Source organism: Pelodiscus sinensis, chromosome 26, assembly GCF_052426305.1.
Source record: "Pelodiscus sinensis isolate ZL-2025 chromosome 26, ASM5242630v1, whole genome shotgun sequence".
In the NCBI taxonomy this organism is placed as follows: Eukaryota; Metazoa; Chordata; order Testudines; family Trionychidae; genus Pelodiscus; species Pelodiscus sinensis.
Genome location: NC_143077.1, coordinates 5,896,935 through 5,919,849, shown reverse-complemented (window position 1 = coordinate 5,919,849; position 22,915 = coordinate 5,896,935). Strand labels below are relative to the sequence as shown.

The window sequence follows — 22,915 nt, the reverse complement described above, 5'->3', positions numbered from 1 at the left end:
AAACATCAGCAGATTGAAGCCTCGTTGAGCCCATGTGACAGGGACACCAGTGAGACCCATTTTACAGACGTGGAAACTGAGGCACGGAGCTGGGCCTGGGTCACACAGTGAGCCAGGACCAAACGCTTCCAAGGCGTTCATCTAAATGCCGTCCCACCGACATCGAGGAAAAGAACCTGAGAATCCTTGTCGAATTACTACTCCCTGACGCAACACCACACTCTCTCCCAGGGTCTGGTAAGAACGTAGCAACTCCAGCCCCCAGATCTTCCGTCTCCCCATGGGACATCCCCGCGGGGCTTCCTGACTTACCTTCAGCCCGGGGACACCTTGTGACCCTGGCTCACCCGGCGATCCAAGTTCACCCTAAGAAAAGAATCCAGAGCAGGGTTTGTCTATTAGTAGACCTGCACTGCCTCTTTCCACTGTGCCAGCAACTGCCTGACATTTCTCAATACTCATATGCAATAATTTGCCCGTGGGTACTTTCCCAGGCAAATCGCATGGGGAGGGGCACCCTGTGATTTCCCCAGCCCCCTCCTTGCCAGCTGCAACTGCTGTTTGCAGCAAAGGCAAACCTCTAATTCACATGATTTAAGTCAGGGCAGCGGAGAATGCTAACCTGGGCCTAGGACCAGTCCATAGGGGAGTCATCAGTCCATAGGGGGAAGTCTAGGTTGGATATTAGGAAAAACGATTTCCCTAGGAGGGTGGGGAAGCACTGGGATGGGTTCTCTAGGGAGGGGGTGGAATCTCCATCCCTAGAGGTTTTTAAGTCCCAGCTTGACAAAGCCCTGTTTGGGTTGATTGAGTTGGGGTTGGGCCTGCCTTGGGCAGGGGGCTGGACTCGATGACTCCTGAGGTCTCTTTCAGCTCTAGGATTCTAGGATTCTGGGTCAGAATATGGCACTGGGGCTGGTCAGGAGTTGGGGGAGGAGGGCTCCGGCTAACAGAGAACGTGGCACCAGACCCAGATCTGAGATTCTTTGCATAAGCTGGTGTAGGATTTTAACTAGCCGCTGTACATGCTGGCTCAGTCATGGCTTTCTTTAGGCCCTGGGGTTTGGTGAGGCTGCCAAAGCCACACCCAGAGCTCCAGACCCTTTGCAATGAGTGAAAAGGGGGCTCCTCCAATTCTGTTGTCTACTTGATAGAGAAAAAGACAAAACAGAAAAAGAAAAAGCCAGACGAGAGCACCCTGGTGTGCGGATGGGACGGGAACCAGCGAGTCACAGGAGTAAACTGACGGAGTCTCTACTTACAATTTTCCCCGGGGCTCCGGTGAGTCCTGGCAGGCCACGGGCCCCTGGTTCACCCTGCCAATGACGCAGAGACAAGATTTATTGTGTTTAATACTCTATGGACTTGTTCCTGGCAAGAAACCCCAGTTGTGGGCCAGGGCCCTGCTGTGCGAGGCGCTGCCAGCCACGGAACAGAAGAGTTTGCAATCTAAGCATCGGGTAAGTGGCAGACAGACAAAGAGGGGACCACGGAGATGAGACCGCCATGGCTGGCTGTGCCGGTGGCTTAATCGTTGCCACGGTTTTGTTTTTCCGTTAAAAGTTTTTCCGTTAAAAGCATTTGCGGAAAAGAGCGTCTAGATTGGCACGGACGCGTTTCCACAAAAGCACTTTTTGCGGAAAAGCGTCCGTGCCAATCTAGATGCGGTTTTGCGCAAGAAAGCCCCGATCGCCATTTTTGCCATTGCGGCTTTTTTGCACAAAACAGTTTTTAGCTGACTACACTGGCCCTGTTGCGCAAAAACATTTCCGGAAAAGGGCTTCTGCCCAAACGGGAACGTCAAAGCATTTGCGCAAGAAGCACTGATTTCGGACAGTAGAACGTCAGTGCTTTTGCGCAGAATCAAGCAGCCAGTGTAGGCAGCTGGCAAGTTTTTGCACAAAAGCAACCGCTTTTGTGGAAAAACTTGCCAGTCTAGACGCAGCCAAATAGTTTACAGGTGAGATGCTGGAGAAGGGGGACCTAAGGGAGGGGCGACATGGTCCAAGCGATGCGCTAGGCCAGTGTTTCTCAACCTTTTTTTATAAAGTACCCCTTTCCCCCCCAAAAAAATGATAAGTACCCCCAGTACCTACAGTTTTCAGACACACCATTTTTTTTCTACCATTTGCAACCCATTTGTTTAAACAACTTAATCGTAGCCAGGCGGGCGATGAAATTTTTGGGTGTAAAAAGTACCAAAATAATAAAGCGCTGCGAAACGTAAACCAAAATTCAGTTTTCTCCAAATTGCAATGGTGTTGATCTGCCCCCCCAGACTTCTCTTGAGCGCCCCCACAGTACTCGTACCACTGGTAGAGAAGCACTGCGCTAGGACATGCTATGTGCAGCGACATTGTATTGATGTTTACTGGTCGCTTTGTTCCGGGGTGCAGAAAGCAAGCCCCTTGCCACCCCGGGGGACACCCGGACGTCACTTGCGGGGGCCAGGCAGAGGGGCAGATCATCTGAAGAGGAGCTAACGGTACCAGGACGCTGCATCGAGGCTCTTCTCACCCACCTTGACGCCTGGGCCGCCTTTGGCCCCAGGTTGGCCGGGCAAACCCTGCGGAAACAAAACCAGGTTAGCAGCTGCCTGGTTGTGACCCGACGGAACGTGCCTTTTGGAGCAGCAGTTCCCGAGACAAATTCCCTGCAGTTCTGAAATCCCCCTGGAAGGAAAGGGAGTGTCCGGTGACAGGACCTCAGTGCTGCTCAAGGGAATTCTCCTTGCAGGGTAGAATCAGGGACTTGCAGCCTCTGGGAATCGCAGACTCAGAAAGGCAGGGCTCCAAAGGTCAGGGAGTCCAGCCCCTGGCACTGAGGCAGGATAAAGAATTGGATTATCATATAGGCTATGTCTATACTGCACTGCTCTTCTGGAAAAAGCTACACAAATTATGAACCACAATTTGTGTAACTTTTTCCGCTTCTTTTTTCGGAAGAGGCTTTTCCGACATTTGGCCTGTCTACACAGGGACAAATGTCGGAAAAAATCCTTTTCGGAACATCGCAAAACGAGGTTTACAGGGATGCTGAAAAAGAATGTCTGCTCTTCCGAAAAAATTTCGGAAGAGCAGACACGTTCCCTGGATGCAGCAGTGGTTTTTCCAGGATATCTCCGGGATGCCTCCCGAGATTTTCCGGGATACTCGGTAGTGTAAACATACCCATAGAGAGCACAGGGTGCAGAAGCCAAAAGGGGGCAAAAGATGTGAGAAGCCAAACACAGAGGTGGGCAAATCTCAAAAGGCTTGGGTGGAGTAAGATTAAAAGCCCAGACATTTTTCTAAACCTCTCCAGCTGAAATCTCTGGAGACCAACCTTCCTGGACAATGAATCCAGCCTTGGACAAGCACCCCAGAGACCAACAAAACCCAGGTGGCCTTCTGATACAGGTGGAGCCACAAGAAAGGTTTTCCTCTCACAACCTCTCACCACTTCTGCTTCCAGTCGCCATCTGGAAGTACTCAAGCAGTTGCAAAATGAGAACAACAAAAGTGAAATTGAACTTTGTTGGACTTCAAGAAATATTTTTGGTTTCCACCAATCTACCCCAATTCACGGCCAAATTTTGAGCTAGTCTCAGTCTAGGTCTTGATTCTCCTCTGGCAGATGTAAATCAGAAGTAACTCCACCAATTGGCACACAGAGAGGGGACCCTGTGCCCAGCCTGGGGGCAGCAGTGCAGGGGCTGAGTCTGCGAACCCACAGGGGTCAGAGCATGCTGATCTGACGTACACTAGGGTTGTGCGGACTTTGGCGGAAGTTGTTTCAGTTTGCACAGGGAGTTGAGTGGCCGCAGAATCAGGATCCAAGTGCACCGAAGTCCGAGGAAGGTGAAGCAGAACTCTCAGGGCACGGAAAGAAGTGGGAATCGTCTATCCACAATGCCAAGATGGAGGAGCCGGGGGCCGTAGGGGAGCGCCGCTGGACTATGGGAAAGATCCGATCTGGGTCCAAAATTGGCATCACAGGTGGATTTGCAGTGAGAAGAGATTCCAGATTAGCCATTTCACCATCGGTCCTCCCGTTCTGCTGCATCCTCTACAGCACTAACGCACAGGGACACGGACTTCCCAGCGTGCCAAGCGTGTTGGGCCGCAGGAACGCAATGAAGGTGCCAGCACCAGGGGACATGAGATAACCTGTCTGGTTAGGGACGGCACTTCTGCTCCGATACTTACAGCTAATCCTCGGTGGCCTGGTGACCCGGGACGGCCGGACTGCCCTGCGCTCCCCTGCAAGGGACATGGCAAGTCGTTACCGGGTGGCAGCCGAGAAGAGAGCATAAGGAGGGAGCGGGAGCGGGTGGAGCTCAGCACACGCGGGTTGATTTGGGGGGTGACCCTGAGAGCATGAGGGGAGAGCTCCCCCGGATGGGAGAGTTTGCCTGATAAAGGCGGAGGAGCATGCCATGTCCGTTCCATTGGAGTGCCCAGGCAGCCCCTCACTTCAAATGGCCCCACAGAGGAGGCAGCCCCAGAAAACACCGGGTCCTTATAAACCGGTGGCTCTTAAAACGTGGTGTGGTCTGCAACCGTCTTGCACGTAGGCCGCCGGCTTGGGGCTCAACTCCTCCCCCCCCCCCCATGAGGTGGGAACCCCAGCACCAGCACCAGCACTGCAGGGGAGGAACCCCGAGTCTCATGGCTGGATCCAGCTTGCAGGAGGAGGAAGCAGATCCATGTGCTGCCACAGGAAACCGCTCGCCTGGAGGCTTTCCCTGCTGATCCCATTGGCTGGAATCCCAGCCAATGGGAGCAGTGTGGGGGCAGAGCCAGGTAAGTGCTTCCTATCCCCCCATGCTCAGACCCCCACCCCATCCCATGCCTGTACCCTCCCTCCTGCCCAGAGCTCACACTCCCACGCCACTCCTGCCCCCTCCCTCCCTCCTGCCCACCCAGACCCCTCACCCCCAGCCCTGCTCCCTCCCTCCTGCCCAGAGCTCACACTCCCATGCCACTCCTGCCCCCTCCCTCCCTGCTGCCCACCCAGACCCCTCACCCCCAGCCCTGCTCCCTCCCTCCTGCCCAGAGCTCACACTCCCATGCCACTCCTGCCCCCTCCCTGCCTCCTGCCCACCCAGACCCCACCCCCAGCCCTGCTCCCTCCCTCCTGCCCAGAGCTCACACCTCCACCCCATTCCTGCACCCTCCCACCCCCACCCCACTCCTGCACCCATTTCGTCATCTCGGCGGGTTGGCTGGTGGTCTGTGGAACGGTTTGCACTGAGCGGGGCAGGCTGCGGGCCAGAACGTTTGAGAACCACTGCTCTAAACACCCCACTCCACCCGCAGTCACCCCAGTCAGAGGTCCCCTGGGAACCAGCCATGTGCAGCATCAGCATCCGTGCAATGATGGGAAACCCCTTGGCAGCCGCCGAGGCCAAAGATGCTGCCCCCTGTCTGCAGCCAGGAGTAGTGGTGGTCTGCAGCAAGCACTCGACTGGCATGTGGGGCGGGTGCGTTCCCTTCGCCAGGGCAGGCTGAACGAAAGAAACTCGGGATTCTGGGGGCTTCCTGATTCCAGCCATGGAGAATCTAATGCAGGAGGCGCATAGGATCGGAATCCGCTGTCCCATCTGGACCAGGAGACCCTGGGAAGTATGGAGACACGCCTGGAGACTTCCGGGTCCTACCCAACCTCTCTCCTATCTCCGCGACCGCCCAGCTCCCAGGCTCTCACCTTCACGCCGGGGGTGCCGGGGGTGCCGTCTTTACCATCGATGCCCGGGGCTCCCTGCAAAGGAGGAACAAGCGCCATGAGGAAGTTGCCAGAAGAGGAGGAACATGTGAGGCTTAATCTGCTTCGAAGCCAAAACATCCTGAGCCTGCCAGGGGAGAAGCCCAGCGGCATTCGGATTGGGGATCTTGTGCCCAGCCTGGGGCAGCTTCACAAGGGCTGTCACGCTTCGCTGCAGGCCTGGCCTCACCCCTTCTCTGCCCCCATCATCCTGCAGGCCCCCGGAGCTGTCCTCCCCTCCCAGGGAGCGGGAGGGGACAGCCCCAAATACAGGATGCCAAGTGTCTGCGGGGTGGAGCAGAGGGGCAGGCAGGGAGCAGGGGGACCCCAAACCCCTCAGGTCTGACTGAGGAGCTTTCCCCCGAATCCAGAGCCGCTGATGCAGCCGTCTCCACAAGGCCCTTGTCCGGCGTGGAGTGGAGGACAAACGCCGGGGCTTCTGGGAGCGAGCTGGGTGCATCTTTGCCCAGCAGCTGGAGGGATGCGTGCTGACGAGAGGATAAGAAGACACCCCTTCCTCTAGATACATCCCCATCCTGGAGCCCACAACCCGGCTCCCTCCCCTACCCCGCCCCAGCAGGTGCTGTTGCTAAGGCTCTGGGTCTGAACCCAGAGAGACGCCGTACTTACATTGTCTCCTTTAGGGCCCATGGCTCCCTGGGGACCTCGGAAGCCGCGAGCACCCTAAAAAAACAAACGAGAACAAACATCATTTTACTGCCCCTCGTGGCTCGGGGCACCTGGGGGCCTCTGCCCCATCGCTGGGGAGCCGGTTGTGGGTTCTGTGGCACCGTCTTTGGGGGGAGCGTTGACCTGTGCAGGATCAAGAGGTGTTACAGTACAGGAAGGTTCCCAGGGGTGAGACATGAGGGGAGATCAGATCGGAGCTGGGGTTAGATGGGCAAAGATTCCCCCAACCCTTCCCCACCCACCTTGGCAGCCAGGCGCCCCCAGGACTACAAGAATAGGCAACTGAGCAGCGGCAGTTCATGACAGTCCCTTGCTACCTGCATAGGCAGGGCTTGGAGCGGAGGTGAAGGGACTTGGGCTATGTAGAGTCATTTAAGAGGCACTCATCTTTATTTTGATTCCTCTGTTGTCCTGACTTGCCCCCCCGGGGTCCTCTAATCCCCTAATCCTGTTTGCATGGAATCAGCGTTGCTGGCATGTCTGACGTTGCTGGCATGTCTCATTACGTGGTGGCCGGGGCAAAGACCTCCAATCAGGTGGCGGGAATGGGCGGGTGGGGGCAGAACAGAGGCCCCGCCGTTTGCAGACGTCTCAGGTCTGTGTCTAGCCCAGGCGGCTGTCGGGGTGTTAGAAGGGGCCGGAGGGTTCCGAGTCGGTACAGCCTCGCCATTCCAGGAAAGCACCCTGCCGTTTCTGGAAAGCCATCAACTCGCTGACAACTTTCCTGTCCGGGAACCAAGTCTGGCCACCGAGTCACCTGTTGCCTGCGCCCAGGAGAGCCGGGCTGCGTTCGGTACATTAACTGACCCTCCACCCAGCAAATCCAGAACCAGGACTTCGGTTACTTGGCTTGTGAATTGAGCTGGGCTTAGTCCTTACTGGATGTTTCTCTCTTACGTGAAATGATCCATCGTTCTGCCCTGGGGAGGCGCTGGCTGGACACAGCAGAGGAGGCTGCAGCTCAGGGTTGGGGGGTGCACTGAGGGAGCCCCAGATTGTGATAGCAAAGGGGGCGACGGGTTTGGACGGAGAATTGGTAGAGCCAGGTGTGCGGACGGAAGCCCACCTGCCCAGAGGTGAAGCATGAAACGCGCTGGGTTTCACGCATCTCGGCAGGAATGTGACTGGGCATGATGCAGAGCCTCTGAACCCCAGCTGGGTACAGCGCTCACACCTGCGCAGGGGTAAAACGTACTGGAGGGCAGGAAAACACAGCACAGGCCCTAAACGGCTCCCTTCTCGGACGATCCCTTCCACAGGTCAATGAAACCGTTCACTTACCATGTCTCCCTTCTCCCCGGCTCCACCAGGTGGCCCCTTGGGGCCTTCTTCTCCCTAGGACAGAAGGGAAATAAGGCAGAGGCTTAACAGAACGGTTCCATGCCATAGGCCTTCCCTGCCTCCCAGGCCAGCATGGAGGGTGGAAGAGGCTGGGGGAACAGGACAGATCTGAAGGAAATCCAAGAACCACACCTACAGAATGGCAGGTTAGCAAGAGCAAGGGTTTCTCTTTACTAACAACACCGAGGCACTTTTCATCACGTGATGAAACACCCACGGTCTTTGCCTTCGTTTTATAGAGGGGGAAACTGAGGCTCGGAGCGGCGAAGCCAAGATCACCCCGAGGCAAGAAGAAAACCCAGGTGTCCTGAGTCCCAGGCCAGTGCTCCAGCCATGTGGCCCTACGGCAAAGTGTTTATTTAAACTCCTCCTCCTTGTAACACAGTGTAACCCACACACCTGGCATGGGTCACCTCCCCATGCAGTGGCACTTGGACCACCTGCAGTAAGAGATAAGAACAAGGGAACTCTACAGCTTAAGCTGAGCCCCAGCTGGCTTTATAGCTCAAGCTGTAGAGGCTCCTACACTAAGATCCCAAGGTCCTGAGTTCAAATCTGCCTGGGGGCAGTTACAAACACACACAGAGGGAGATAAATGTTGCTTCCATTTAGGGCCGTGAATCAGGTGCAGCTGAGCAAAGTCTCTAAGCCTGGGACTTTTTACAGATGCACTGAATCCTCTGGGGGGGGAAAAAAGGCCATTCACAGGCAGTCCACGGTGTCAGGAAGCACACTCAGCCTAGCTTTGCCAAGTTGGAGAACTTGGTTTTATTCTGCATGGGAGTCCCTAAGCTTTCATTCACCATGGTAGGACCTTCCCTTTGGGAGATAGCAACAGGGCTCTCTACTGATAGGGCTGCATAGAAGCTCCCTATGGAGGCAGGGCGGGGTGTGAACTAACGCAGCCCAGGGAGAGAGGGGAAAGGACTTACCGGCCTGCCAGCGGCTCCGATAGACCCAGCCATTCCTTTGTAGCCCCGGGGACCCTGTGCAGCAGAGCACAAGTTTAGAACGTTAGATCACTGACAAGTTAGGAATCGTCCTTCCTTAGCACATAGGAGCTGGGTCACTCTGTGAATTCCCTTCCTCGATGCTCTCCAATAGGGACGTCCGTTACAACCCCAAGGGTATTGTTCTCTGGGGGTTCAGCAGCAAGCAATGATAATGGTGCTAACAGTGAGTGCCAGGCCCCCTGGTATGGGACAAGGTGATTACCCCCATTTTACAGATGGGAAAACTGAGGCATGGGGCTGGGTGAGAGGGACTTGACCCAGGCCACCCAGCACATCAGTGGCAGAGCTGGGAATAGACCCCTCCCCCCGACAGTCCTGAACCCAAGTCCTCTCTTCTGACCACTAGATCAGAGACCCCTCCCAGAGCTAGCAGAGCCTGACTCCCAGACCTTGTCACCCTGATCTAACCACTAGACCCCATTCCACCCCTAAGGAGCCATTCCTTATCACCGCAAGGGGGGCTGCCTACGGTAGAGCAAAGCACAGGGCTGTTTAGCGCCTCCCTGGCATGCTTACCGTCTCGCCCTTTGGTCCCGCCATGCCAGGGTAACCCCTCAGGCCCTGAGGACCCTGTCAGAGTAAGAAAAGAAGCCAGGCTGGTCAGATCTTGCATTTACAACAGGGTGTCTCTGCACCATATCCCCACCCCGGAATAAAGTGATTCCTTTTAGAAGCATTACCGGCAAATACTATCTTTTGTGCTAAATATGAAACATTGGCTGAGCTTTCTACTCCCCACAAAGGCTGCCAATTTCCACCCAGGCTCCTTCCTGGCTGGCTGTTTATTATTATTAATGGCCTGTTCATTACTTTTCCTCTTTGGAATGCTAGTGAACCATTCATTCATTAATCCTCCCAACCTTGCGGAGGATGAGGTCGTGTTAGCCCCATTGCTCAGCTAGGGGAAACTGAGGCACTTTGCAACTTCCTCAAGGAAGGAATCAGTGCCAGGATTCCTTGGAAGGAATCAATACCAGGATCGGAGGCACGGCCCAGGAATTCCCAGCTCTCAGGTCTGTGCTGAGACTCATCTCTATGGTGAATCACTGCTTCCAATCAATTTCACGGGAGATTAAAAGAATCCCCTACAGTGTTAGCTGGAAAATTGAGCTCATGTTTTCTTCCATTTGCCGGTCATAAAATACAAGTTGTTAACACCCTCCCAAGCCCATTTCCTTCCCTGGTTATAAAACACATAACCAGGATGTACATTTCTGTCTTCTCTGCACAGGTAGTGAAAGGAATTTGATGCTTAAAACCCCCACAAGATTTAGGAAAGGAATGGTCCTATACAGGATTTGGAAATTCTGTTTTGTAAAGAGAGTTGCCATGTTGCATCCTTTATAGAGCAAAGCTTCAGAGGTAACTGGCTACAGGCGTACGTATTGCACTGCATCTGTTGTTGGCCCTATGCACCACTGCCCTCTACTGCATGGGATTAGAACATCTCAGCTATGTGTCAGAGAACCTATGCTGCAGACAGAGATTCTCCTTTTATCAAAATGGCCGGACCCTGTTCATTTGAGCAGGAGAATATGCTGTGGTGGTGCTGTGCGGCACAGCAACCAAAGTGACTGCCATGAATTTGTTACATCGTCAGCAGGCTCTGAGCCACGTTTCACGTCCATCTGCCTCTCTGGTTAGAGGAGGAAGGCAGAGTTTTCTCAGTTTCTGATGAATCACTGCATGGAACGCATGCCTCACAAAAGAATGCATTTACCCTCTCAAGTCCTCTTCTCTCTCCAGCTCGTTTGAGGCAGTATCCGGACAGGAAGCCCGGAGTAAAAATAACACAGCAGCATTCTGCACTCATAGACCACAGCATTTGCATCATGCAAGACACGAGGCCAGATTCTGACCTCTGTGCCACTGGTACAAATCCGAACCACCTCCATTAACTTAACTGGATTTACAGCAGCTTATCTGGGCCCACCCGTATTTCAGAGGAGTACAGATCACTGCATTTTTAATAAAGGGAAAACACCCTAAATGGCCCTTCAGGGGGTGAAGAATTGGCTACAAAGCCTGTCACTGGCTCGGATTTGGCCTGGCAGCATGCAAAAGGCATGACTATTCAGGGGCTTGGATAAAGCGAGCGGGGTGAGGAAATAATAAGAAAGGAACCTGGCTCCTTGTTGGCCAGCGAAGCATGGATAACGCATAGATCCTGCATAGCACCATTGATCCATAGATCTCAATGCATTTTACACAGCCCATTCCGTATCATTTATCTCTCCGTTAGAGGGATTGGACAACAAGGCCCAGACAGGGAAAGAGATTTGCCCAGGGCAGTGGGTGAAGGCAGGGCTAGAGCACACAAGTCCCCAGCCACACCCCTTCTATCCAGGCTCCACCCCAAGGAAGCCAAACCCCGCCCCATGAAAGCTAAGCCCCACCCCCTGCCTGGCACGTAGGCCCCAGCCTCCCCTGCTCCTGCACACAGGGAAGGAGGCCTCAGGAGTAGCATTAGACTCCACGCCCCAGGACGCCTACCGCAGGCATTCTGGGGGGCAGAGTGTGGGTGGGGCCAAGCTGGCGGTTTGGGAAGGAAAAGCCTCCCCCAGCCTAGCATACTGGCTGCCCCTGGCTCAGGGTCACAACTGCCTGTGAGTGCTGTAGCCCATAATACAAAAGAGACGTCCTCCTGACGCCTAGTCCTTGGCCGCCTTCATCACCCCCGTGGCAACATGGGAGACCAAGGACTGCATCGGCCTCAGAGCTGGCTGCTCCTTTCTCTCCTTAGGGTGGAGTTGGAGGCGTTTCGGAGACACTATGTGGAGCCATAGTGCACAACGTGCTAGCCACAGGTGGCTACTTGGTCAGTGGAGTGTGGCTAATTAGCTTGAACAATGTGGCTATTTGGCCAGTTGAGTGTGGCTACTTCGCTATAACAGTAGCCATTATAGTGGCTACTGCTTCAGAACTGGTTGGACACCCGGATGTAAAGGAATCTCCCCTGCTCTCACTCAGATAGAAAACGTCTGACTCCAGGACTGCTGGAGCTGCCTCGTCCCCTCCTAGCACAGGCCGCCATGGCCGAACGTCAGTCCAGGAGGAGGAAGCTGGATGGGCGAGCTCCCTGTGACTGTGGGCTTTGTTCCAGTCCTCGGTTTGTTCACGCAGCGTTCTTCTGGCTCCTCTCCCGACTCCTTCGATTCTGTCTCACGGTGGGTGCTGTCCAGGGTCCTCTGCTGGTTGCTGTCCCCTTGGGATCCCTGCTCCGACCCCGAGATCCACATCCTCATTTTTTTCCATCCTTTGTCTCCTGTAATCGGTGACGTTCTGGGTTCTGTGGCTCCGCCCTCCCAGGGGGTGGAGCTTTTGTTGGCTCCACCCTGTGTCCCAGGATTTGAATAGGATGCGGAATCCCTGAGCACAGCCCCAGAGGGGAAGGGATGGGATAGGGCCAAGAGAGACTGTGGCAGACAAGCTCCCCTAACGGAGGGATGGGTCAGACTGAGGGGAGCAGTGGGGCCATGGGGAGCTATGCTTTGTTGGACTCAGGGGAGGGTCTGGGAGAGAGGGAGGGTTCCCTGCTTCCTGAACACCTAATATGTGCGTGGCAAATCAATGAACCTCCTGGCTGTGAGTCTCACTCAGAAGCACCCGGCAATAAGAATGGTAAATAGAAGTAAATACGTTACTGGAGGCCCGGGGATGCCTTGTTCTCCGGAAATGCCCATGTCGCCCATGGAGCCCTAGGGGGAACAGAGACGTCAGTGCAGGAAAGGCGGCCGCCCCCGAGGTATAAACCACCCAGAGCCTCTCTGTCTCCCACCCACGGGACCCTGGGAGGAGTGGTGCCGGGGGATGGGATTCAACTAGCCAAGGAGGATGGAGAGCCCATCCCGTCTCCATCAGCCTACAATGCCCGGTAAGGGGAGCTCTACTCACCGGCCTGCCCTGTCTTCCTGGTTCCCCGAGGGCACCGGAGCGGCCTCTGTGTCCCTGCAGGAGCAAAGCGAGAGGGATTAAGGCTCCTCCGAGTCCCTCATGTGGTGGGCGGCACCACAGCGAAGGGCGAACTCGGCATCTGCCCGGCGGGGTACGCGGCACGGATGTGCATGGCGGGGGGGGAGGCGCTTGTACACATTATGCAGGAGCTTGAGTGGGCGTTTTCCTGCCGCTCCCATGCTCAGCCCCCCGACACACATACGGCTGAGAGTGGGCTGCACCCACTGTGTCCTTCCACCCGCCAGGCTGACAGTGGGCAGCGGAGGACGATGGAGGGCAGCCGCACACAGCTGACGCACGGACTCTTTTACTTCGGCAGGGGTGGTGTGTACAGTGGAGGTGCTGAGGACGGAAACCATGTACGTGGGTTGTTACGACTACTTCAAGCCAGGGGGTGCTGCAGCACCCCCTGCACTCCTCTTTCCCGCACCGATGCCAGGAGGGGCTGGGCACAGGCAGCCGGGCTTGGGGATCCTGCCTGAAGCACCCGACACCTGACCCTTTGGAAGCAGAGGTGGGGTCTGGCAGGCATGCGGAGGGCAGGTCCCCGAGGCGGTGTCCCCAGTGTAACACGCTGGCCGGGCGTGTCTGTCCCCCTCTGGGGGCTGGATCCTGTGCAGCCGTTTGGACACCCGCAACGGCCAAACGAAGCCATTCAAACCCAACATACAGGGCTGATCATATGGTTTATCGCAGCGGTTTCCAAACGATGGGTCACGACCCAGCACTGGGGGGTGGGAGGTCGGGCACTGGGGCTCGTTGCTGCAGGGGGATCCGGTGAGCAGCGGGGGCATAAGGCAGCTCCCTGCCTGGCCTGGCACCGCAGACTGCGCTGCACCCCAAAAGCGGCCGGCAGCAGGCCTGGCTTCTAGGTGGGGGGAGGAGGGGGAGCGCACAGGGCTCCACACACTGCCCTGAGCACTAGCTCTGCACTTCCATGGGCTGGGAACTCGCTGCTGGCTGCTTCTGGGACATGGTCTGCGGGGCCAGGAAAGGAAGGAAGCTGTCTTAGCCCCCCTTAAGCACCGCTGACACTGCCCCAGCCCTGACCCCTCTCCCCCACAAAGCTGGAGCCCCCTCCTACACCCCAAAGCTCTCCTCCTCAGCCCACCCCAGAGCCCACACTCCAGTCACATTCTGTTGGGTTGTGGCATCGATTTTCTTCCACTGGGTCACGAGAGAAAAAAAACAGTTTGAAAACTGCTGCCTTAGATGCTTTGTGTCCAGACAGCGTCTAGTACTGGTCCACGACTAGGGTGCCTCGGTGCTGCAGTCATGCAAAGAGCAGCTCAGGAAGGTTCGACTGATGCTTTGAGGTGCCTGGTTCAATACATGGGCAGGGACGTTGTAATCTTACCTTGATTCCCTGCAGTCCCTGGGGGCCCTTGGGCCCTGGTGGGCAGTTGGTGGGACACTGGTGGGTGGGAGAAAGAAAAGTTGCTTTTCGAACTCAGAAACCACTATTCGCCTGTCGCGAAGCGGCCGTTTGGGTGCCCGCAGCTTTGGGGCTTCAGGTGAGCAGCGCCAGCACTAAGCCCCCAAGCTGGGCCAGAGACGGAGCCCGTCCGCTGCTCTGGAGAGAAACCGCCTCCATCCAGGGGTCTGTCCTGCTCTGTGAAACCACAAGCAGAACGCAGCCCGGACATGGCCCAGGAGGCGGGGGCGGTCTCGTGCGAACCACGGAGCCATGGCACCTCTCCCACCTCCCATCACACACGCTTCGATCGACGAGCCGCCTCGCATCAAAGTCAACAAGTCCTGCCAGGACATCGCTGGCCATTGGGCTGGGACCCTTGGAGCGAGCTAGCCACAGGTCACCGGCAGGGCTGGGGGAGAGCAGAGACACCCACCAGGAGAAATACCCCCCCCCCCCAGAAGTAACAATTTCCCCCCTGGTATACATGGGAGCCCATTCTCATGGTGACGTCCCTTGAGGAGAAGAAAAAAGGCGGGAAAGCCCTGCCTGGTTACAGCTACCTCAGTAGGGACAGGCTTGGCTTGCTGAGGGGCCCGCTCACCCCTCGGTCTGTCAGCCCCACAGGAGGGTCTGACCTGGTTCTATGAGCAGCCCAAAGGGGGCTTGGCACTTCTAGGAGGTTGCCCTGAGGGGACACACCTGCTCACATGCCAGCCACAAAGGGGAAGCTCGGGGCTGTACGCCAGCCCAAAGGATACACAAAGGAAATGGCAGGAGCTGGCAGATTCAGTTTGCTCCCAGACCCTGGGTCTACACTAAGACTTTATTTCAAAATAACCCCCCTAAGGTCAAATTTGTAAACGGAGCGTCCACACTACCAAGCCCGCTATTTCGAAATAACGGGCCACTGAATTCGAAATCTGCGCTCCTGCTTTTCATCAGGAGGAACGCTAATCGTTCCAAAAGAGTTATGTCGAAATAACGGTCGTGTGGACCCGCCGGTGTCGCTACTTTGAAAGAACGACTCCCCAGACTCATTCGAAAGAACGACTCCCCAGGGCTTGCTGGGGCTCTAAGTCTGAGGTAGCACGTCCACATTAACGGAGCCTGCCTTGGACTCCGTTCAAGGCTTCCCCATAGTGTGGACACGCTAATTCGATTTTGACAAATTGTGAGTTAAGTCAAATTTAGTGATTTTGAACTAATTTCATAGTGGAGACATGGCTGGCGTCACTGCGGTTCTTACCAGGAAATCTGCACTGCCTTCCAGCCCTTGGATGTGCCCTGGAGGACCCTGGAAAGAAACAGATCGTCAGGTTCCCTAGCAGGGTGGTAATATACAGCATTTTAATCACAAAACAGTGTATGGAGGCAGGGAAATACTGCACCCTCCTTTATGGAGGAGGGCCTGAGGCACAGAGCAGGAAAGCGACATGCCCAGGGTCACGCAGTGACTCGTTGGCAGAGCTGGGAATAGAAACCGGGAGTCCCAGCTGAGAGTCCTCTCCTGCTCTAGCCACAAGACACCCTCTCTTCTCAGAGCTGCAAACCGCACCCAGGAGTCCGAACCCAGTGCCCCGGCACAGCCCTTGGCACATTTCAGTCTGCAAACAATGCCATGGGAATCGCTGCAGCTCACATCTAGACCAAAGGCCCCATATTGCCCATGAGAGCTGACTGGCCAAACAGGGACCATGCTGTGATTCATCCACCGTTTCGATGAGGGGATTTAATCAGGTCATCCCCGACCATGGGCCCATGGAATCCCCTGACCCACCTGCTCCTCACTGCTCCACAAAGGCTCTGGCGGCCTGTCTAAGGCAGTTTCCTTCCTGACCCCCCCACAGAGATCAGCTTTAAACCCTGAAGCATGAGCCTTGATTAACTGAGGTCACCTTCCACTTAGGCAGATGGCTGCGGGGCAGGTTCAGCCCCACATTACAGGCCTCGTCGGGGTGCGGAGCGCTTCCCTGGAACGGGCCCTTCCCCGCCACCTGTGGCTCTGATTCTGACTTTCTGCCACATGTGGCCTCTGTCCGATCCCCGGGCCTGGATGGAGGAATCTCCCTTCATCCACCCGTCATGCCAAGGCCCCAGATGGGAAATTGTAGCGGAGATGGGTTAATACTCACAGGTTTCCCCGGGGGTCCGGGGGGGCCTCGTGGTCCATCAGGGCCTGCTTCGCCCTGAAAAGAAGCAACCACAATAAATAAAGTCAACACACAAAGGCTGTAGTTACTAAGTCAGGTTGGGTGAACAATCCAGCACCCCCTATTGAAGGGCTGCATAGCATGGAGACTCTTTGAATTTAGTCACCCGTGGGTCTTGAACTCACGACTTACAGCAGCAAACACAGGTACCCCGTGCTGCTCTGAAACGAAGCGGCAACTCTTTTGCTCATGAGCCTGTAGCCACCTGAGGACCGCTACAGGATAGAGCCATCACCAGGAGGTGTCTTTCCACAAAGATGTTTCCAGCAGGAGCTAAGCTCCGCAACCAGAACTAACCTTAACTAGAGCAGGGACTCAACTGGCCCCCTTGAAAACCCGGCTCATTCCTAGCTAGGGTCAGAGGAAACAAACCGGCACCTGCCCAGAGAGGTGAGTCCTCCTCACCTTACGGCCCAACACTCCGATTTCCCCAGGAAGTCCAACCTGGCCCGGAGGCCCCTGGGAAAAAGGAGAGAGTCATTCATTAAACACGTGGGTTGAGTCATGTGGCCCTGGGGTGAATGCCCTGGGACCAGCTGCAGCGTTTAATCTGGGGGATTCCAAAAGGAAACAACCTCCCTTGGCAAGGAATCCGTCAGAGAGCAGCTTTGCACGAGAAGAATTGAGCCCTTTCCCCAAGACTGAATGGAGGAAGTTCGTGCGGATGCTGGCAGAGGGAGGCCATGCCCTCTCTGTGCATCAGGTGCAGGCAGGGAGATCGCCCCTGCTCTGCCACGGACGGCAACAGGGATCCTCCAGGTGGAACTTTCCTGCTGTACTAATAACTGGACCTGTCGCAGTCACCCAGGTAGACAGGGCAGAGCTGGACTAATAATGGAGAATGGTGCCAGCAGTGAGAGAGGTCAGATGAATGTATCTGCATTGGTCCTTGGGCTCATCTCCGATCCATTAGACCAGGACCGGGCAAAATACGGCCCATGGGCCACACCCTGCCTGTGGGCCATCGGATCCTGCCCCTGGCACTGCGGGGAGCCTCAGACAGGCTCCCTGCCTGTCCCGCCCCCCTGCACTGTGCTGAGAAAAGCAGCTGCAGGGCCTTGTTTGTCTTGGAACAGCTGTGAGCTGCGGAAGTGGGGGGAGGGGCTTCACTCGCTGACCCACCCCCAGCACAATCCCATTGGCCAGTTTCTAGTCAACGGGAGCTGCCTGTTTGAAGACCAGGAAGCGCACAAAGTACCCCTCCCTTGTCCCCTTAGGCTTGCAAGTATTCATAGATCCGCATAGCCTCTGCAGCCTGTGTGGGGGTGGGGCAGGCAAGGAGCCTCTGGTACCCCAATCCCTTCCTCCCCCAATCCTCTGCCCCCCTCTCCCCACATAACCCAAGCCCCTCCTCCTGTATCCATACCCCCTTCCAAACCCTGTCCCCCCCAGGTCACAATTCCCTCCTGCCCTAGGTCACAACCCAAATCTCTTCACGCCCTCCTGCACCCCTGTCCTCTGCCCCACTCCCAACCACCTCCTTCACCCTTCCAGACCCCACGCTCCCTCCTGAACCCCAGTCCCTTACCCCAAGCTCCCTTCTGCACCCAAGCTCCATCTTAGACCCTGCACCTCTTCCATTCATATCATGGAACAGTGTGCGGCCCTTGACCACTTACCAAATTCTTGGAGTCCCCCCGTCTGTATCAAAAATGATTGCCCACCCTTGCTCTAGATCCACTCCACTTACTATCTTGCACCAGGGGTGAAATCTTCCCCATGGTTGGGAGAGAGAGGAGGGGAGTGCAAGACTGACATTGGTGCTAATGGGAGTCCAAAGCAGTAAAATTCCCCCCGTCAAAGCTGCTGAGGGTTTTTTACTTAAAACTCAAAGCTGTCCCCACCCCCTCCTAGCCAAAGACACACAACCCAAGCCCCAGCAGCAGGGTACTTACAGGAGGTCCTGACAATCCAGGGCCCTGGAACAAAAAGAGTTACAACAGGCTGAAATTCTCTGAATCGGAGTCAGCAACACCACCTCCCCCCTTGTCCCCCTTCCCGCTGGGGTCAGGGGAGATGTGCAGTGACTTCCCTGACTGCACAGCGGGTCAAACTCTGGTCCTCACCCTATGGGACAGCAAAGGACATGGGCAAAGCCCTGCCCCCCAATAAAGAGCAATTCCACTGGTTTCAACTGCTAGCTTCAGCACTCATCTGACCACCCACCCCCCATAACCTCTGAGCACCTCATGCTCAATGCATGTATCCTCACCACACCTGAGACGTAGCGCAGGGCTAGCGCCTCCACTTTACAGATGGTAGAGCGAGGCACAAAGGAACTAAGTGACTCACCCAAGGTCACATAGAGAGTCAGTGGCAGAGCAGAGAATGGAACCAAGTCTCCTGTGTTCTAGGCTAACACCATAGTTACTGGGACACTCTCAGACCTAGCAGAGCCCAGCCCTGTTATTTTTCAGGGGGTAGGGATGACTCTTTACAGGGCAACAATGGGAAAAACATACATCCCTCCTGGCTTGCTTAATCCTTGACCTTCCCTACACTCCCCTAGTCCTGCCTGGAGGAGGGATCTGCATGCTGAGGGTCCCTCCAGGCACAGATCTCTGCCATACCCAGGGATTCTATGCTCTTGCCAAACTGAGGGCACTGCAGGGGACAGCTGCCCTGTCTGCCCCACCCCACCCCACCCCCGGGATCCCCACTGAAAGATGCCTGGGGTTTGGACAGTTCATAAGGCACCAGCTCGTGGACCAGCAGTAAGACGGTAGTGGCAGCATCAAAATGCAATGGGATCTCCCTCAAGAAAGGCCATTCGTGATGGGAGAAGAGAGTATAGTGGACAAATCTACAGCGGCCTAGACAGCTTGTGTAGCCCACACAACAGCCACAGAACCCCCTCTGCTGTAAGATCCCACTGGGGGCCTTTGCCCAGTTTCCAGGGGACAACTGCTCGTGGCACATATACCACCCCTGGGACTGGCACCAGAACTGACCAGCACGTAGGCCAGAACCTAACGGGACCATGGAGACTGAAATCCCTTCATTCTTAGCTCAAGGGTGAGGCACAGGAACAGGGGACTGTCCGGAAGCCTTCCTCTGGCACGGTAGAGCCTGGTGAGCTGACCAATGGGAAAAACTGAGGCACAGAAGGTTTTGTTGACTTGCTCACACCAACAGCGTGAGCCTGGGATGAGGCCCAGGCATTCCCCGGCTCCCAGGCTCAGGCCGTTAGGCAGCAATAACAATATGAGCAGCCGACGTGACAGATACTCACGGGACGTCCCGGTGGCCCTGGCAGTCCGGGCTGGCCCTGGGAGTGCGGAAGAAGAGAGTCAATGTGAGATCCGGTGGGCAGTGGGAAGCAGGTGTAGGAGGGGTATTTTCTGATTATACAACATCCAGTCATTGAAAAATCTGTGTCCGGGTCCACTCCATGGGTGGAACCCAGCATCGCCCCTTTGGCTTCAATAGAACAGGGCCAACGGCTGGCTCTTTGGGGCCTCTGTCTTTTTGTGATGCGTTTACACCAAGATAGGATTAGAGAACCTTGGTGCTGTTGTAATAATAATAATTGATAACACACCTGATCTGAAAACCAGTCTGACTCTGGGTCTGATCCAAGCTTTTGAAATCCACCCATGAGGTCTCCATTCATTCCAGGAAGCTGGCCCCAAAGCTCACCCCATTCAGTCCCCACCCCCTGTCGAAGGGCTCACGGTTCACCCCAAAGGACGTCTCCTATTCTGTGCACATATAGGGCTGGGCAATGGGGCCCGATCCTGAGTGGGGCCTCTCGGCGTTATGGGGAGCTCCCCTTCGGGCTGGTCTCGGCCCCGGATCCTGGCCTGAGGCCAAGGCGGAATCCATGATGTGGTCTCACCTCATAACCTTCCCCGGTGCGGTGCCGTTTTACACCCGCTGAGGGCCTTGACACAGCTGACTAGATCCCAACTATTCCATGACCCCAAGGTGTGGGAACGTGGGCATCCATCCAAGAGAGCTCACCAACCCGGCCAACCTCCCCTCTTCTCTCTGCTCTTTCCCTACCCTCTCCTCCGGAAGGGAGGGACAAGAAGTTGGAGCCTGAGAGACAGACACTGGTCACTTACCTTAGGCCCTGGCCTCCCGTGTGGCCCTGGTTCCCCCTTTGCTCCGGTCAGGCCCTAGGGGAGGAGAGATGTGAGGCAGTGAGTCATTCTCATGATTAGACTCTCTTCCCCGTCACTTCCCCTCCAGCTGTGCTCTCTGTGCAACTGGAAATCGAGGGCAGGGGAGGAGGAGTTTAGCCACCTCGTTTGCGGGGTTGTTAACAAGCTCTGAGGAGCTCGCCAATCTGTTATCAGGACAAGAGGCAGGCCATGTTGAAATGTTGCTTTTGCTACAAAGCTAAGTCTCAGTGCCATGAAACCCAGGGGTCCGCTCACTTCCGCAATACCACGGCTGCTGCCCATCCAGACGCCCTTCTTTTCAAGCCAACTTGTGATGGATTTAGCTACTCACTCCTGCTTGGGGCATCACAGTGAGATTGACTGGCCCCCCGATGTAGACATGGCTAGGCTGACAGAAGGATTCTTCCAACCTAGCTACCACCTCTCAGCAATAGAAAAACCCCAATGCAGGAAACGTCCCTGCTGCCCCGGAGCAGCAGCAGCACCATCCACATGGCCACGGGCCACAGCTGTGCCAGCATCTGCCCACGACACAAGCTCAGCTGCCAGGTCTCAGCACAGAGACCTTGCCCTCTGCCATGCTGTGTGCACATCCCACGTGGAAGTTACTCTGGTGCATCCTTGGCGGATATTTATGACACAACAAAGAAGTCGCTAGACAAAAGCAGGCTTGGCCCTCTCTGCACTGTAGACAGCGGGTGCCGACAACCTCGCTGGGCCCCTGGGCACGGTGGAGTGGGCCCTGGCTCTGTGTTCCTGGGAGGGGCGGGGCCTCAGGCAGATGGGGCGGGGCCTCAGGCAGAAGGGGCGGGGTTGGGGGCAGCCAGCCCTCACAACCCCCTGGAACATGCCACATAGCACTCCGGCGGCAATTTAAAGGGCGTGGGGTTCTGGCTGCCACTTCTGCTGCATCAGCAGCCGGATTCTCAGGCCCTTTGGAATTGCCAGGCCCTGGGGCAATTACCTTCTTCGCCGCCCCTGCTGCCCTCATTGGTGGGCCTGACTGTAAAGGCCGGTGGCTGGAACAGCTGGACTGCTGTGGGGAAGGCTGGGAATGCACTAGACTCCAAGCACCAGCAGCATGTGTAGGGGGATGTGAAATGGACGATCAGGCTCAAACCGCGGTACATTAGGGAAATCTGTGTAGCCTGGCAAAAGGCCCCAAATCAGACCAGGCCGGAGGGACCTGGGCAGAGCTGTACCGGGAGCCCAGGGCTGGAAAGAAGGGAGGCTGTCAGGCAAGATAAAGGTTCATTGACAGAGCTGTTGGGCAGTGGGGAGCCCAGAGCTAGAAAAGCAAAGAACCTGCAGGTCAGGATGGTATTTGACAAAGGGCTTGATCGTGCAGCTGTCAGTCATGTGACTAATCCCAGCGGAAATCATTGGGCCAGATTCTAATCTCATTTACTTCACTATAAATCAGTGGAGTTACGCTGGATTTCCACCACCGTCGGAATGAGATGGGAGTCTTGCTCGCAGGAATTTGTGCCCCTGGAGTGAGGCTGCAGGATCAGATGGAGAACACAACCCACAAAAAATGAGTTGCCATTGCATAATTCACGTATTCAAAAGAGAGAGAGAGAGAGAGAGAGAGAGAGAGAGAAACGCCAGGGTGGGTGAGAAGAAGCTACAAATCCTGCAACCCTTCCAGGAGTAAATCCTTCCTTGGATGAGAAAGGATTACTTATGGGATTCATGGTTTCAGGATCAGGTCCTCAGAGGGACAAAACCAGCTCCTTTCCAAAGCCCCCCCATTCCTCCAAGGTACAGAGAATGAAAATTATACAAAATAAAACAATCAAAATCAAGTGTCCGTTGTTAGAGAGATAAACATTGACTCTGTGTCCCGATACTGCAATAGGAGAGACAGACAGATATGGGAGCACGGATGGAAAGCTAAACAGATAGACAGACACGTAATAATATGCAGAGCCTGATCTCAATCGTACCAGTGTAAATCCAAAATCACTGTGGATTAACACCACCCGAGGCCACTGAGATCTGGATCTGACTCATTCTAAAGTGGTTAACATATCCACTCCTAAATGATTAAGCTACACTCAGTCCTGGGGGAATTCTGCAATTGTTGCATTTGGAGCCATAATAAAATAGAAGACTGTCATGCTTTGGAGGCTCTTTGCAAAGCACCAGGTGTCACGGTGAATATGAAAGACTCTGTATTCAGACCAATTCTTTTCTACTTTATCCTAATTATTAAAATCTGTAGCAGGAGGATTAATGTGGATGAATTAAACATTGTGATAAGGTTTATTATTCTATTAATTTATTAGTGACGGCATGAATAGATGCTAACAGGTTTTAAGAAATGGCTTCCAAGTGCAGAAAACACCCCCAGGATTGTATAGTTTAAGTGTGTTTGTTTCTGCCTGTCTGTAATTGTCTGTCTAGCTCTATCTT

General features: G+C 55.3%; 1 protein-coding gene across 1 annotated transcript in view; it reads right to left on the bottom strand.

Annotated features, from left to right (window-relative positions):
• Window positions 1-22,915, bottom strand: part of COL9A2 (collagen type IX alpha 2 chain) — a 47,399-nt gene that overhangs the window by 14,180 nt on the left and 10,304 nt on the right. The window contains exons 5-22 of the mRNA XM_075908605.2: window positions 20,438-20,491; window positions 19,603-19,638; window positions 18,266-18,289; window positions 16,776-16,829; window positions 16,293-16,346; window positions 15,407-15,454; window positions 14,101-14,157; window positions 12,684-12,737; window positions 12,434-12,487; window positions 9,306-9,359; window positions 8,709-8,762; window positions 7,717-7,770; window positions 6,376-6,429; window positions 5,689-5,742; window positions 4,188-4,241; window positions 2,522-2,566; window positions 1,263-1,316; window positions 313-366 (exon numbers count right to left, since the gene is read on the bottom strand). Coding sequence (XP_075764720.2) covers window positions 313-366; window positions 1,263-1,316; window positions 2,522-2,566; window positions 4,188-4,241; window positions 5,689-5,742; window positions 6,376-6,429; window positions 7,717-7,770; window positions 8,709-8,762; window positions 9,306-9,359; window positions 12,434-12,487; window positions 12,684-12,737; window positions 14,101-14,157; window positions 15,407-15,454; window positions 16,293-16,346; window positions 16,776-16,829; window positions 18,266-18,289; window positions 19,603-19,638; window positions 20,438-20,491 — 912 coding nt within the window. The remainder of the gene's footprint in view (window positions 1-312; window positions 367-1,262; window positions 1,317-2,521; window positions 2,567-4,187; window positions 4,242-5,688; window positions 5,743-6,375; window positions 6,430-7,716; window positions 7,771-8,708; window positions 8,763-9,305; window positions 9,360-12,433; window positions 12,488-12,683; window positions 12,738-14,100; window positions 14,158-15,406; window positions 15,455-16,292; window positions 16,347-16,775; window positions 16,830-18,265; window positions 18,290-19,602; window positions 19,639-20,437; window positions 20,492-22,915) is intronic.